Genomic DNA, 16,776 nt, shown 5'->3' with positions numbered 1-16,776 from the left:
TTACATACCCATATGTTCATCTATCCAATGCCTCAAATTTTTCAGAAGCTAATTTCACTGGAAGAATCCCCCTCCCAAAAGATTCCTTACCAGAGTTAAGATTCAAATAAGAGCAATACTTTTTTCAGTGACACAGTCATCTGAAGATAAGACAATCTATCAATCTATCTTCCCCAACGGCTCAGCGGTAAAGAATATGCCTGCAATGCAGCAGACCCGGGTTTGATCCCCCGGTCTGAAAGACACCCTGGAGGAGGGCATGGCAAACACTCCAGTATTCCTGCCCAGAGACTCCCATGGACCAAGGAGGCTGGTGGGCTACAGTCCATGGGGTCACAAAAAGTCAGACATGACTGAAGCAACTGAAGTGACTGAGTACACAGTCTATGGATCTCATCTTCTCTTCTGAGTATGAAGCATACAAGTTATAGAAAGGAGAGAAATATTCAAGAGAGGAATAATTCTTTTTTAAAAAAGTGATTGTTTGCTTCTTGGTTCTTCAGCCAAAAGCAGCCATGACAAAAGAATTAACATCACTATGAAAAATTATTTGTATTCAAATGTATTTCCAAGAAGATTTCAAGATCTGACACAGGCACAGAGAAAATGAGTGAATTAAAACAAGTATAAACAGGTCAGTTACAGGTTGATCTCTAGTTGAATTAGGTTTAAAAATATTTTAATCATACTTTTAAAAAAGTGAAATTTTTTTTTCTTTAATTCAAGTCAATTTAATTATCTTAAAACACTCATATACCAAGATGAACTCATATATTAAGGCAAATTCCAATTTTATATAGTCATTTGATTAATTCTGTTTCATTTTAAATTGCTAGTCCAGGGAGAGAAATTTTGTAAAAAACATTTTATTGCTACAAAGGGAAACATGGTCACAAAAAGCCTTTAAGCGTATCTTAACGCAAATTACTATATTCAATGTCCAATGCAGTAAAAAAATACACAGAGCACAAAATACTTGCCCAACTTATCTCTTCTAGGGTAAGTATTCAAAACATTAATGCACACTTGAATATATACTCCCAAGAGCAGCATTTAAGTTCAAATGATTAGAACAGACATACTAACAATACACATCTGTTATCCTTAATACCAATAAAGTAATAAAAATTAAGCTTAAAAATTATACAAACAATTTCTTGAAACTAAGTTAGGTAGCTATAAAAACTAAACTAAAATAGTCTTACCTTCATTTTATTAAACAAATGCCAAACATTTAGAAATTATATAAAACAAATTGTAATGTGTGGAATGCATGCAACATGGGTGTTAACTCTCATATTTTAAACTACTGAAATTCTTACCCTTTTCCACATTGGGACAAAAATTTAAAGCTTCTTTTAAAACTAATACCTTATATTTAATTTTCTTCTGCTTGGTCAACAGAAAAGCCGACAGGCTCTTCCTTTGCTTCTTCCTCTACTTCCCCTCCCCCCTCCCCCTCCCCCTCTCCTTCCCCTACTGCCCCCACGTCCCCCTCTCCTCCTACGTCCCCTCCTTCCTCTGTGTCCCCCACTCCTTCCACTCCTCCGCCTTCCCCTCCTTCCTCTACTTCCTCCACTTCCCCCACTTCCTCCTCTTCTTCCTCCTCTTCCTCCTCTTCTTCCACAGGTTCATCAATCTTTTCCTCTTCTTCCTCATCGCCTTCTATTTGTTGATCTTGAGAATGATCTTGAATTTCAAAGGGATTCTCACCCTAAAAACATGAAAAAAAAACTTTTAAAAGAGCGTATTTTTTAATCAGTGAAATTTTTATTTGCTATATCATTAAAAATAAATACTATTTGAAACTTAATTTCAACTTATATTAAATCTACTTTTTTTGAGTATTTTAAATCTACTTAATATTTTTTGAGTATCTATTTCATACCAATGTGGGTATTTCTGTTCCTGAAGTCAGTACTTTATACTCCATAAAACAAAGCAGATGAAGATTTATGTTCTACTTAATTGTATCAGTATTCAATGCACTACTGTTGCAAGTTCTCTTTAAAAAATTCAAATGAAAATCAGTACGTTTGAAAACTCAAATGAAAATCAGAAACAAATTAGGTATCATACTTTACTTTTACTTTAAAAAAGATAAATCTGTAATTCACTAAACATTCACAGCTTTAGTATTTTAATTTACTTAAATAATTATGTATCTGGATTATGTCTCATAGAGCATATCAGAGGGCTATATTAATAATATAAGAAATGAAGAGGCAATGAAGGTTATTAAAACAGGGAAGTATAAGACTAGTGCTACACTTTAAGATACACTAGGTAGGAAGATACAGGTTGAGTGGCTGTAGCAAAAGAAAAACTATTAGCACTGGGCTACTCTAATAGCCCAGGAAATGAAAGGGTAAAAGTGACACCATTGACAGAATGGGTAAATTAAGATGGGGAAAAGAAGCAGGTATATACTATATATAATTTGAATTTAAGATGTCTAAATGTTTAAAGGACAACTATAAATTTGCAGCTCAGAAGAGGAAAGACTTCAAAGTCAGATATTTAGATCTGTGAATTGCTTGCACAGTAAATAGTGAAGCCAGGTCTTAAAAAGGATAGCCTAGGGCAGAGCTGAGAGAATGATGAAAAAAAAAAAAAAGGCTGAGAATAAAGCCTACTGAAAAAGCTTGTACATGGGGACAGAAGTTAGAAAAGGAATATTTAATGCAGAAACCTAGGATTATAAAATATCATCTAGCAAAACAAAGTTTCAAGAATGAAATAATAGATCAACACTGTTATATGATGCAAATAGGTAACAGTAGAAAACAACTGAAAAAGTTCACCAAAGCTGGTAATAACTAAAGCTAAGGAAAAGTACCTGAGGGATTTATTGTACTATCCCCTTAACTTCTGTATGTTTAAAATAACAAACAATAAAATGTTACAAATTTTTATTTGAAAATTAAATTAAGTCACTGGTAACCTTAGAAAGAACAGTTTCAAAAGTATAATGTAAATGGAAGTTGGATAGCAATGACTGCCCATGAATGAATCTTCATAATTCCCTCTTAAGATGAAACTCCAGTACTTTAGCCACCTCATGAGAAGAGATGACTCATTGGAAAAGACTCTGATGCTGGGAGGGATTGGGGGCAGGAGGAGAAGGGGATGACCGAGGATGAGATGGCTGGATGGCATCACAGACTCGATGGATGTGAGTCTGAGTGAACTCCGGGAGATGGGGACTGAGCGACTGAACTGAACTGAACTGAAGCTCTCAAAACACACTGGCCGAGAATCCATTACTCTGAGATACTGATTTAATCAAGTACTGAAGCTCTTGCTAAAAGCACAAAATGAAATAATTTCAGACCTAAACCTCTTGAATCAAGTGTCCAGGAAAGAAGTTTGGTAATCTGCATATTTAAGAAGCAGTTCAGTTCAGTTCAGTTCAGTCGCTCAGTCGTGTCCGACTCTTTGCAACCCATGAATCGCAGCACGCCAGGCCTCCCTGTCCATCACCAACTCCTCGAGTTCACTCAGATTCACGTCCATCGAGTCAGTGATGCCATCCAGCCATCTCATCCTCAGTCGTACCTTTCTCCTCCTGCCCCCAATCCCTCCCAGCATCAGAGTCTTTTCCAATGAGTCAACTCATCACATGAGGTGGCCAAAGAACTGGAGTTTCAGCTTTAGTTACCATCAGTCCTTCTAAAGAAATCCCAGGGTTGATCTCCTTCAGAATGGACTGGTTGGATCTCCTTGTAGTCCAAGGGACTCTCAAGAGTCTTCTCCAACACCACAGTTCAAAAGCATCAATTCTTCGGCGCTCAGCCTTCTTCACAGTCCAACTCTCACATCCATACATGACCATTGGAAAAACCATAGCCTTGACTAGACGGACCTTAGTCGGCAAAGTAATATGTCTGCTTTTGAATATACTATCTAGGTTGGTCATAACTTTTCTTCCAAGGAGTAAGCGTCTTTTAATTTCATGGCTGCAGTCACCATCTGCATTGATTTTGGAGCCCCCAAAAATAAAGTCTGACACTGTTTCTACTGTTTCCCCATCAATTTGCCATGAAGTGATGGGACCAGATGCCATGATCTTCGTTTTCTGAATGTTGAGCTTTAAGCCAACTTTTTCGCTCTTCTCTTTCACTTTCATCAAGAGGCTTTTTAGTTCCTCTTCACTTTCTGCCACAAGGGTGGTGTCATCTGCATATCTGAGGTTATTGATATTTCTCCCGGCAATCTTGATTCCAGCTTGTGTTTCTTCCAGTCCAGCGTTTCTCATGATGTACTCTGCATATAATAAGCAGGGTGACAATATACAGCCTTGACGTACTCCTTTTCCTATTTGGAACCAGTCTGTTGTTCCATGTCCACTTCTAACTGTTGCTTCCTGGCCTGCATACAGATTTCTCAAGAGGCAGGTTGTGGTCTGGTATTCCCATCTCTTTCAGAATTTTCCAGTTTATTGTGATCCACACAGTCAAAGGCTTTGGCATAGTCAATATTTAGAGATATCTTTATCAGAAAAGTTTGAGAAGCCCTAATTCAGAAGGTCTTATAAGGGGCCTGAGTAGCTTTTAATTGATTTTAACTTCACAGGGGATTCTAATCATACACCTCCTATTGGGAAATACTAAAGAGTGAATAATATATAGGAAGTAAAGAGCACAATGCAGGGTAAACCACCTTTTCAAGTATGATGATAAGAGAACAGATAAGAAGGGCTTAAGTCTAGGAAAAGTTCAGTCATTTTTAGTTTAAGAAACTCATAAACATGTCTCTTTGGGATAAAGTAGTAAGATAATAAATGGGGGGAGTAATCAGATGAAAATAAGGAGATAACTGATGAAACAAGAACACAGATAAAGCACAAAGAAGAATATTTTCCTTCACATATAACAATGAGAAAAAAAATAAATAATTCTAAAGTAGAAAGCAGAAAAGTTAGAGTTCACATCCAGTGGTCTTCAATCTCCCTAGAGCAAGAGAAGAGATAATAATATGGTAAGTGGAGGAAGTAAATAAAATATGGATATGTGAAGAGTGAAAAGTTTGAAACAGTCACTGCAGGAAGCACATTACATTGATTGATAGCAAGTAAAATTATTGTGAACTGCAGTGAAATCTGGCAAACATAGTACTGGCACAATTCCATGATATTTTTAGCAGGAAAGAGTTAGTAAAGCTAACCATAAATGGCAGAGTTGAGAACTAGTAAGCAGTAGAAAAATTAAGAAAAGAGTTTTAGAATAGCAGCACTGCACTGTTACAAGGGCTGACCATGTGCGTCCAGGCCAGAGTGAAGGCAGAACATATATAAGTGGAGAACTGGGAGAAACTGATGAACTGGTTATCTCACAGGACAAAGATTTTAAAAGGTATTTTGTCATTCTAAGCACTTAAAGATCACAGTGTTTTCAAGCCATGACCAGAGCTGATTATGAGCAGAAGTTTTCTGTGGCCTCTAGAACAGCAAGAAACGGAGAAGACAGGACTGCTGGACAAAAAATGCCAGACAAAGAGCATCTCCGAATAATGAGACACCAGTGCTTCTTGAATTTTAACATGCATATAAATCAACTACGATCTTTTTTAAAATGAAGATTCTTATTCAATAGGCCTGGATATGAACTGATACTCTACATGTCTAAAGAGCCTCCAGGGTGATGTCAATGCTGCTGATCCCTGGATCACATAGAGTAACAAGGTTCTAGAAGATTCTCAGTTAAGTTACTTTCTCCACAGTATGCATGAGAGGCAAGATATTCCAACATCTCCCATTCCATGAAGTGACTCTAAAGTGTAGCTTGAAAACTTTACACAGAAATTCTACTTTGTGTTCTTTTCTCATTACAAATTACCTTCATACATCATTAGAAACAATTAACCTCTCAAGTTTGTGATATAGCAAGGATAATAAAAATCTAATCTTTCCTAATTTAGCTACAATGCTTTAATGTTTTTGACACCATATCTCCAACAAAATATGATTTCAAACTAGGGCAGTATTCACCTTTTAAAAATGGTGTCAAGAGTGCAGTCAACAGTGCCAAATAGAATAATCAGAAAATAGGGCCTTCTGGAACAAGTGTAAAGAACTGAGATTTATTCGGCTTGGAAGTCATCTGGTTGAAGAATAATATGTAAAGAAGGATCACTGGAATAATATATGGCAAAAATCCTGAGAAGCAGTAGGCCAGGTATACCCAATTGTTCACCTCTGAGTTTCCTAACTGAAGCAAACCTCCTTCCTTCTGGTCTTGTGATGCTATGAGCAGGAGCTTTGTTTCTGAAGCAAAGTATCTGAACTTCCTGCTTCCCATCCAAGTGTTATCTAGGAATGACTTATCCAACTGGCATGCTTAGAAGAAGAAATACCAATTGGATAGCTCATTCCTCTTAGGAATTTCCCTTCACTAGGAACACCCAAAAGAGGGGACAGACGGGATTCACTTGGGCATCAAGACCCTCTTTTGTGTCTTCTAAGCAACGGAAAGGGTGCATTCTAGTCTGCTCTGTAATGTGGTTGACTAAGCGAATCCTACTGCTGTTCAGCTGAAGCAGTCACAGAAGTTGGGGGGAGGTAAGTCTATCTAGGAGTGAAACATTAGAAAGTCCACAATAACTATCTAAGACATATTATCCAAGTCACCCTTTAAAAAAAAAAAAAATCAAGGATAAAGCTGACATTTGAGTCTTCTATCAAGATTCTTATGTATCTCTCAAATGAACCAGAGCTAGAAAGGGAATAAGAAAGGAATGGTGTCTTGCTCCCACCCCCAACAAATCCCAACAATTAGAAAAAAAGACATTTTACCTGTATGTATGACATCAAGTAAAATTCTCCTAATTTTGTGCTATATTAAATATTACAGTTATCATGCTATATTTAACTGTTACAACATTACAATATAACCCAGTTTTTGCTCTCAAGCCTTACCTTAATAAAACGTTCATATCGTGCCTTCACTATTGGATTATTTAAAATGCTTGTAGCAGTCAAGACACTCTCTCTTTTTATTTGTTCCTTATAAGCCTATGAAAAACAGAACACACTGAGACACTTGAAAACGATGCCATGAAAAATATTTCCTTAATTAAAATGACTGCATGCTCAAACTCTTAGAATTAAATGACTTTAATTTCTGGCAAATAAAGCTATAGAACAACAAAAGCTATTGTAACTACAATCTAAATGATCTATAAATTAAAACAATGAAGATTCAAAAAGCCAGTGAACTTTAACAAAAAACACCTAGTCACTAAATACTCTTTAAGTCCAGGTCTACTAAACTCTTGCTTTCTCTCCTATCTATTCTGGAGCTACCTTCTCCAGCCCCAGCTATTCCAACTATTAATTTTCATGCTATCAAACGTAAGCCTTTAATACTTGAATTTTTAATTTGCTTTTCAAAAAAATTTCTCACAAAATAAATGTTTTCATTTGAAATAAATTTGACTAAATAAAACTAACCAACATAGGAACAAAATAATACTAACTAACCAACATAGGAACAAAATAATACTAATCAAGAAGAAAATAGTAGAAGTTTCCTAGAATTTCTGAATAAATTCTACTAAAAATGTAAGAATAGAAAGTAACTGGCTTTTTATTTTTCCTAATCATCAAAAAACAAGTCTTTCTTTTTTGTTCTAAAATACATGAACACACACTCATAAAACAATTTTGCACCACCTTTAAAAAATGTTAACAATAAAAAAAGCAGTTCAATAACAGCTATGATTTCATGAATACATACTATGTGCCAGGTACTACTTTAGATGCCTTTTACATTTTAATTAACCTAATCCTTAATCAATCATAGAAGATTTATCCATCCTCATTTTATAGATAAGGAAACTTAGACAAAGAAAAGTTTATTACTTGCTTAACATATGTATGTACTGAACCAGGATTCACAGAAGTCTTGCTCTGGAGCCCACAATACTACACTTAACCACTACACTACACTGCCTCTCTAAGTATCTTTACAGTAAGTCACTCATGAGATTAATTGTATTGTACACAAGTAGGCAGGTGTGAAACAATAGCCTTTAAAGGGCAATAAGAGATCAAATAAATAATTCATTGACTTTATTAAGGTAGATTAAAACTGACCTGCTTTCCTTTGATATGATCAGGAGATTTTAAGTGCTGCTGAACTGAGCTGTGTAAAGCAGGGATATACACACTGCAAGCACTGCAGTGAACAGTCTCTACTTTCATCATGTGATCATCTGCAGTAACACCTACAAAAGAAATGCAACTATTAATAAGAACAGCAATGATTCACATGCTTCTGACATATCAAGCTTTCACTGTTTCATTTCCATTATGATTTATACTCCTTCTTCCAAAAAAAAAGGATCAGAGTATAGAGTTATTCTACTGTATCTCATAAATCTGCATAGATTAAAAATGAAAGGATAATTATGTTTTCATACTTTATTCAAGATTCCACATGGTATTCAGTTGCACTGAGCAGCTTCAGAATGCATGTAACAAAACCTGATAAATTCTCTCTTCATTTTTGTTACAAATAGTTTCCTTGTTACGGCTGCTTAGATGCACACATCAATTAAAAGTGGACATTTAATTTCTAAATACATGAGGTTTCTAAAGTATCTTTGATATTAATCTCTCATTTTGATATTAATTTCTCATTATGATATTAATTTCTCATTTAAATTCTTTCTTCTCTGCCGGGGTCCAGCCTCAGCAGGGTCCAGGGATACCCTCAGGATGGATGGCATTGGCAAAGAGAGAGAGAGAGACACAGGGAGACCAAGCTTCAGTAAGCGAGGCCCATAACTTTATTTTCAAAAGGGGGTTTTATACCCTTACTTGTACATAGAGGAAAATGAAAGATGCAAGGTCATGCAGTCAGCTCAAACACTGCAGCAGTTTTGCCCTTATCAAAACCAGGATTTTTTTCTGTATGCCTTTCCATAAACAAGGGTCTTATGTTATGTACATTATCTTCTGGCCTGGAGGCCTGTTGACATTTTATGACCTTTTTTTGATAAAGGTTGATCAACCAGAAAACTTGTTCTCCCTTGAAGTGTTTTATTTCTTTATATTTCTAATCTGTGTCAGCCTCAGAAGTACTAAACAGAGTTACATTCTCATGGAGCAAAGGTGCAGTGGGTCACAACAAAGAAAGAACTTATTAGCTCAAAGGTCTGATGTGGTTAATACCAAGGCTACTACTTGTTTTTCTTACATTCCAACTACATTAACTAATGCACTCCCGGGCACACAATGGATAAGGAATATGGGAACTTGGCAGCAAGCATTGGCTTAACGATGAAACCCTTCACCAGTATTATTTTAATAAAACTTTTTCACCCCTTGAAGGGCTCTATATTTTTAGAATGCTTAGGCTTCCCGTGTCATGGTTGGGATGTTGTGAACAAGCATATGCGTAGTTGCAAGAGTCTGAATAAACCTGCCAAGCAAGCTAGAATGCTAACAGCGGGGTTTGAATTGAAATGCTCCTTTCATGCCCCCAGGAGACTTATCAACTAGAGCCCTAAGTTGACTTTCTCCAGAGAAAGGTGGTCGGGGATAGCCCCCTGTTAATGTCAGAAGAGTTGGTGAAAGGCATAATATAGTAAACAGTAGACAGATTTTGGTTTGGGGTAGATGCTCGAGCAGGTCCAGGGAATCCCTCGAGTCCTGATCCGCCTTGCTTGTCAGGTCTCCTCCACAAACCTTGTCACGGGTGGGATCTCCCATGCTGGCTCCCGGCACTTCTCTACAATCATCATCCGTGTTTTTTCAGCTTGTGAACTTTATCAAGGCTTTCAATAGCTGTTAAAGATCTCTCTTGGTAAATGTCACATTGCACTTTAAAATATGTGGGTTATTTTAAAGTATCTTTTGATACTGATTTCTAACATAACTCCACAGTGACAGAACAGACTAGGATTTCAATACATGACATTTTTACACCTTGTTTTATGTTCTTGGCTTCGTTTCAGTGTCTCCCAGTTTACAGTCTATAGGCCGTTAAAAAACTATATGGATAAAAGATTAAAATTATAAACTATAATTACATTATATTTCCTACTCATCTTTTACAACGATTTTCTGAGGCCTGTAAGTTCAACCCCCAAAAATATAATATAAAAATGTTGCTTCTGTAGTAAAGTAAGAATTTTCATGCTTATGAATGTGGGTGGGTAGAGACGGGAAAAAGTCAAAATTGGATTCATAAAAGACAAAAATGTATGTTAGATCTTAAAAACAGTGATTGAGAGTCATTACAAGTGAAGGCTACTTTATATGTTTTTAAAACCTATTTATTTGTTGATTTCTACACATCTCAATAGAAAGAAAATAACAGCTTTGGCTCCCAGGCTTATCACTGTATCTCTGGTTCCTTGGAACAGTGCCAGCCACATAATAGGACTTTAGTAAATATGTTAAATTAGTAAGTTATATGGCGAAGGCAATGACAACCCACTCCAGTACTCTTGCCTGGAAAATCCCATGGACGGAGGAGCCTGGTAGGCTGCAGTCCATGGGGTCATGAAGAGTCAGACATGACTGAGCGACTTCACTTTCACTTTTCACTTTCCTGCACTGGAGGAAATGGCAACCCACTCCAGTGTTCTTGCCTGGAGAATTCCAGGGACGGAGGAGCCTGGTAGGCTGCCGTCTATGGGGTCACAAAGAGTCGGACACGACTAAAGCAACATAGCAGCAGCAGCAGTAGGTTATATGTACGTTCACAGGAATTTTCTTTAAATGCTGCATATGAAAAACTGTTAGGAACACACCAGTTTCCTTAGAATTATATCATTTTTAAAGAATCATGTATTTTTCTATGTTGAGAACAACTGATTTGGCTCTTCCTTGGGCAATTGAATTTATCATGACATTTGATTAAGAAAACAATAGATAACATGCAGCTTCAACTAAATAAAAAGATCTGCATGATCTTTCACATTTCATTCTTGAAGTAATACTGTAAGGTATTATATGGTGACCATTTGTATCTGCTGGTTCCAACTCTGCAGATTGAACCAACCATGGACAGAAAATATTAAAAAAAAAAAAAAACTTCTAAGAAGTTCCAAAAAATCAAAACTCCACACCAACAATTATTTACATTAAGTATCATAAGTAATCTAGAGATGATATAAGAAATATGGCAGAAACAACACAATATTGTAATTATTCTCCAATCAAAAATAGATAAATTTAAAATAAAATTGAAGAAAATGTCCAAAAAATAAGAGTATATAAGAAGACATACATGGTTTATATGCAAATACTACACCCATTTTGTATAAGGGATTTGAGCATGACAGATTTTGGTATCTGCAGGAAGGTCCTAGAACCAACCTCCGTCAGACCCAGAGAGACAGCTGTCTATGCAAAAGAAAGATCTAAGAGAAAATGGAACTTTCTGGGAACTGCAAGTAATTCATTATTGCAGGGGCACAGACTAAAGAAGGAACAAAAGGGAAAAAGAGCAGGGCCAAGATCATGAAGACCTTTGTATGCCATGCCTAGGAATTTGAACTTTATTCTGTGGAGGATGCAGAAGCCACTTTATTACTTAAATTCTTCAAGTAATAAAATCATGTAGTAGAATAAGAGATAAGACTGAAAGGAAGGAAACTAATTAGAAAAATAGAACACATAAAGATTTTAACAAATTCAGTATTTTTAAAAGACATAAAGAAAACAGACTTGGTACGTATTCAAAAGACAGAATCGAGAATCGACTGAACAAAAATACTACACAGTAAAGCAAGTGTTAAGTAGTAAGATTAACTGCACAGTTCTGGCATTGATGGGGCCACTTCCCAAGATAAATGAAGGAGATACCTGTTAAGTTTTGTCTTGTTTTCTTCATGGGGTGGGGGATACTCAAGGGAAGGATAAATTTTTTTAGTATGTTCAACTTGCGAAGACTGCTAAAGAGAGATGTCAGTAGGCAGCTAGATGTAGGAGACTGGAGTTCAGAAGAGATATCTGTGCTGGAGATATAGATCTATAAGTAATCAACATATAGATGTTGATTTAAATTCTATATATAAATTAATTCATCAGGAAGAAATATAAAGAGAAATGTTAACAGGACTGACAGAATACTGAAAAATATCAACTTCTAAAACCTTAGTAGAGAAAGAAAACCACAAAGAGTAAAAATGACAAGGGAGTAGAGAGAGGCAGTGAGTACCACAGAAACCAAGGGAGGAAACAGATTTGTAAATAACAGTTATCAGTGGAAAATGCTGCCGAATAAAACTGAAGTTGGTGTTGGTGTCCTCCGTCATAGCAGTTTCAGTACACTAATGATAGCAGAAACTTGTCCACTGTGGGTAAAGTAGTAAGTGAGAATGAAGAAACAGAGACAGTGAGGACTATGCTTAAAGAAGGGTGGTTGTTAAAGAGAAAGGCAGGTTTTACAGGAATTAGTGTCTATGTTTTTCTATTTTCTTTAGGTCTTTTTTGTTTGTTTAAGTAAGTGTATAGGCTTCAGAGACAGAATCAAAAGACAAGGAAAGACTGAAACACAGAAGAAAAGAATTCAGGATTTGAGCAGAAGTCTTTAAGGAGATGAGAAGGAATAAGAGAGAGAGGTGACATATACAAGTACAGGCAGCCCTCTGTATCCATGGCTTCTGCATCTACAAATACTGGAAAACCAACTATGGGCCTTGGGTATCTGCATATTCTGATACCTCAAGCAGGTCCTGAAACCTCTCTCTCTCAAATACCTAGGGATGACTGTATCTTCCAGTAGAGGCAAAGCTGATACTTTCTCTATGAAGGAAAGGAAGTGAAAGACCTAAGAGAAGGTAGTGATAAACTTGTAAGCCTGAGAACAGGAATCAAAGGAGTTCATTTCTGATAACACACTCAGACCTACCATATATGACTATGTACTGTATCACTCTAATGGGCATCATTTACAATGAAATAGGTTATGGTATATAAAATATATATGTAAATTTCTAAATCAGTTTGTTAACTTACCTTCCATAACATCCTTTTCTATTATTTTGACTGCCTCTGTTTGATTATTTGTCTGTTGCTTACGAATAGATGTTTTCTTGAATTTATTTACCATACATTCCTAGAAAACAAAATAGAAAGAATCCAAAAAGTTTTTACTGAGTAAGTAGTATAGTATAGGCCCAGCACCATGCTTGGCCTATGAAAAGTAATAGTACCTGGTATATAAAACTGGTGAATGTTTTCAAGGAGCTTACAATCTAATTGAAAGGACTATAATGAAATACCAGGAAACTGCAAAAAGTATTTACTTTTCAAGATATATTAATATTTTAGGCATATATATAGAGAGAGATCAAAGACAGCTGGAATAGGCAAGAGATCTCAGAGCAAGTGAATACTTAAGTCCTAAATGACAGGAATCAGTTGAACAAAATTACAGAAAGAAATTTAATTAAGCTAACACAATTCTCCAAGGATCACTGTACTTCTAACCTTCTAACAATTCCATCTCTTTTGCCCAAATTAATTTCAAGTACAGTTAGCAGCCCAGCTCCAGCCCTGATCCAAACTACCCTACCCTTCTCCAAGTCACTTCTACTTACACTATCACTCAGGGCTCTTCTACTTAATAGTGTCATCTGTGTGTGTGTGTCTGATTTCCAATTTCTGTTAGTTCACTAAAGGGAATGTCTGTGTCTTCAGCGTCTTCAGGTGCTGTGCCTGCATAGCACCTACTCGTAAGTATTCAAGAAAAACTGTTGACTGATGACCACACTCTGATAAAGGATGCCAAACAAACAGGCTCTCTGGCCCTGAATTCAATTCAGACTTCCATTTATTGAAAGTCACTAAACTGCTCTCAGCATAATCTTTTAGGATAAAGACAAATTGGTATATTGAAGTGAAATATGAAGAAAAATACCCAGCACAATACCAGGTGCATAGAAGACTGTTAATAGATGACAGCTGATTTGGTATCAATAAACAGCTGTTAAAGGAATTTTCCTGACACCTCTATCAGAAACTTCTGTAAAAAATGTAAAATGTACTCTTAAATCACAAATCTACAATCTATGAAAGAGGAATTCACATGTACTTCTAAACTAATTTTAACAAAACCTTTTTTAAGTGAACAGTAAATTGAATTCTTAGAAACATAAAACAGGAGAACTATGGGTAACGATGAAAATCTAAGAAATTCAAATGTCAGATCAAGTGCCTCTCACTTCAAAAATAACTACTTACATGCAAAAACTCCATAACCACTTTATCAAATTTGGTTTGTTTTTGAATATGATCTAACGTTTCCTGATGTGAAGGACTTTCCAGATGGAGTTCAATATCTTTTTCTTCAAATGTTCGAAATTTACAAAATGAACATGTGAATGCCATTCTGTAAAGGGAAAAAAAAGTGTTTGTTTAAATATTACCTTATTTACTTAGAAAGCATTCATAAGACTATCCCAATGAAATCAATTTTACCAGCATAAATGATTTCCTCTCTTCCAAGTAATGGTTGATTTAAATCAAGCTCAAGTCAGGAAAAAAAAAGCATTTAAGTACTTGTCTGGACAACACTGTGATCATACTAATTGGCATTTCTGGACCACACTGGAGTTACTGGGTATGAAAAACAGAATCAGTGGATCTATTTCATCTAATCCTAACTATCCACTTCAAGTCTAGATCAGAAAGCCAAAGCAAACTTCAAGCAGTATCAAGTTCCAAAGTTCCACTAACGTTACACTCTTCTATCTTCAACCTTCCAAATCACTGAAGTAGAAACAAACGTAGGTAGGACACCAGAAAACCATAATTCACTCTATTAGAGCTCCTAGATGATCAAAAATCAATTCAGGATGACTAACAGGCCTGGACTGGACATATGCACTCATTGAAAAGCTCAAGAGTCACTCCAGAATGAATTTTCCCTTTTCTCCCATTTAATTATTCTTACCTCATATATCCCTGTTACTTCCTTTTCTTCAAATTATGACAATAGTCTCTTAATGGGTTTCTTTATCTTGAGTCTCCATTTTCCACCTAATTCCTTAGAGTACTATTATATTTATTTTCCTGAGTAAGAGTATAGAATCTGAAATCTACTGCTGGGTTTATTTCTTAGCATCTTTATGTGACTTTAGGCAACTTAAATTCCCTGGGCCTTAGTTTTCTAACCTTAACGAGATGAGAACCCTCACAGAGCATCCTCACATTTTGGTCTTCCAAGGGGTTGGGGATATGGAGGCTGTGTAGAAGAGGTGGTGATCTTAGAACCAATTCACTATGCATATCAAGGGATGACTGCAAATATCAAAAAGTTAAAATCATTCCTATATATCTTTAATCAATCCTTTTCATTAGACTCTCAGGAATTTTTTCACATCACAGTTAATTTATCTGCCTTTTCTAAGAAACATGTTTAGGTGTTTTTTTTGTTTTATTTGATGCTTAAACAGTATTTTATTGATTCTAAGACATTTTTCCTGATCGCATTTCTGAAATCAGTCTGTATCATAAAATTAATGAAACATCACAATCTCTTTTGGCCAGATAGATTATTGCTTGTGCACATAGAAAAACCAGGAATTCTAGCTGTAAAATCTATATAGAGTGATTGTCAGTGGCTTGAAAGTCTCAAGGACAGTGATAAAGCATTCTTTTAGACCTTGAGGAGCAAATCGTTATGGATGAGGTGGACAGTAGCAAACTAAACATATCTGTCAATATCCTTGAGACAGGTATCAAACACAAGCTAACTCTACATAACTATAGAGTAACTGTAATACCAGGTTAAAACACCAACAATAATACATTTTTAAAAAATACAGTCTTTTTAAAAATTTGATTTTTAAAATCTTTTAAAAAATATAACATTGTATAAGTTTAAGATGTACAACATAATTATTTGATATATGTATATATTATGAGCACTATGAGTTTAGTTACTGTCCAGCACCTCACTAGTTGTAATTTTTTTCTTATGATGAGAACCTTGAAGATCTATTCTCTTAGCAATTTCAAATATATAACACAGTATTGTTAACAACAGTCATCATCTGTACAATATGTCCCCAGAACTTATTTATCATTTAATGGAAGTTTGTACCTTTTGGCCACCTTTACTCAATTTTCCCACCCTCAAATCCTAGAAACAGTTTTTTAATGAGTCCAATTTTCTGACTACTAAGCACAAACCTGTATCCATCTCCGTATTTCTCACTGTTTTTTTCTCTCCTGCGTCTTTGTTTCTCTCGCCGAGCTTCAATTCGCCGCTTTTCTTCTTCTTCATTTTTAGGATCAGTTTTTGCTAGGGGATCAGACAAAAAAGTTAAAACTAAAAATCACTTCTCCATTCTCCTTTTCCAGTCCCCAATTCATAAACTACAGACAGATGATTTATTTGGTGGTCATTATCTAAACTGAACTCACCAGAAAAATCAGAGTTTGAGATTACTCAATATTTCTGAAACTTCATTCACATGAATACCTTCATCATAAATTTTGTCTATTTACTTCTCACCTATGTTTATTATTTGCTACATTATTTTTCTCTAGATCCACTCATTTTTTATCTTAAGTAATAATATCCACATTACCTAAAATAATTTTGAATTATCACACCTTGGAAAACATTTGACAAATAACCCGACCTTGCATGAAAGTGGAAAAACAATGAGCACTAGAGACAGCACCTTGGATGCAAAAACTCAATATTATAGCAGCTTTCTTAAAATTTCTTAGAATGAATAAAAGCAGGTTCTTCCTCTTTTTCTCAAAATGTCTTAATGTGAATACACAAAATGTACTATTTTAGCCAT

General features: G+C 35.6%; 1 protein-coding gene across 5 annotated transcripts in view; it reads right to left on the bottom strand.

The window, feature by feature from the left end:
- Positions 1–546: 546 nt before the first annotated feature.
- Positions 547–16,776, bottom strand: part of ZNF326 (zinc finger protein 326) — a 37,645-nt gene continuing 21,415 nt past the window's right edge. For all 5 annotated transcript variants that reach the window (XM_069597488.1, XM_069597484.1, XM_069597480.1 and 2 more), the window contains 6 exons: positions 16,154–16,265; positions 14,201–14,348; positions 12,974–13,073; positions 8,096–8,226; positions 6,917–7,012; positions 547–1,714 (listed from right to left, as the gene is read on the bottom strand). In XM_069597488.1, the coding sequence (XP_069453589.1) occupies positions 1,379–1,714; positions 6,917–7,012; positions 8,096–8,226; positions 12,974–13,073; positions 14,201–14,348; positions 16,154–16,265 (923 nt within the window). In that variant the 3' untranslated portion in view covers positions 547–1,378. The remainder of the gene's footprint in view (positions 1,715–6,916; positions 7,013–8,095; positions 8,227–12,973; positions 13,074–14,200; positions 14,349–16,153; positions 16,266–16,776) is intronic.

The sequence above is a fragment of the Ovis canadensis genome, chromosome 1, assembly GCF_042477335.2.
Source record: "Ovis canadensis isolate MfBH-ARS-UI-01 breed Bighorn chromosome 1, ARS-UI_OviCan_v2, whole genome shotgun sequence".
NCBI lineage: Eukaryota > Metazoa > Chordata > Mammalia > Artiodactyla > Bovidae > Ovis > Ovis canadensis.
The sequence above is the reverse complement of the archived record's forward strand: the minus strand, read 5'-3'. Positions and strand labels throughout refer to the sequence as shown.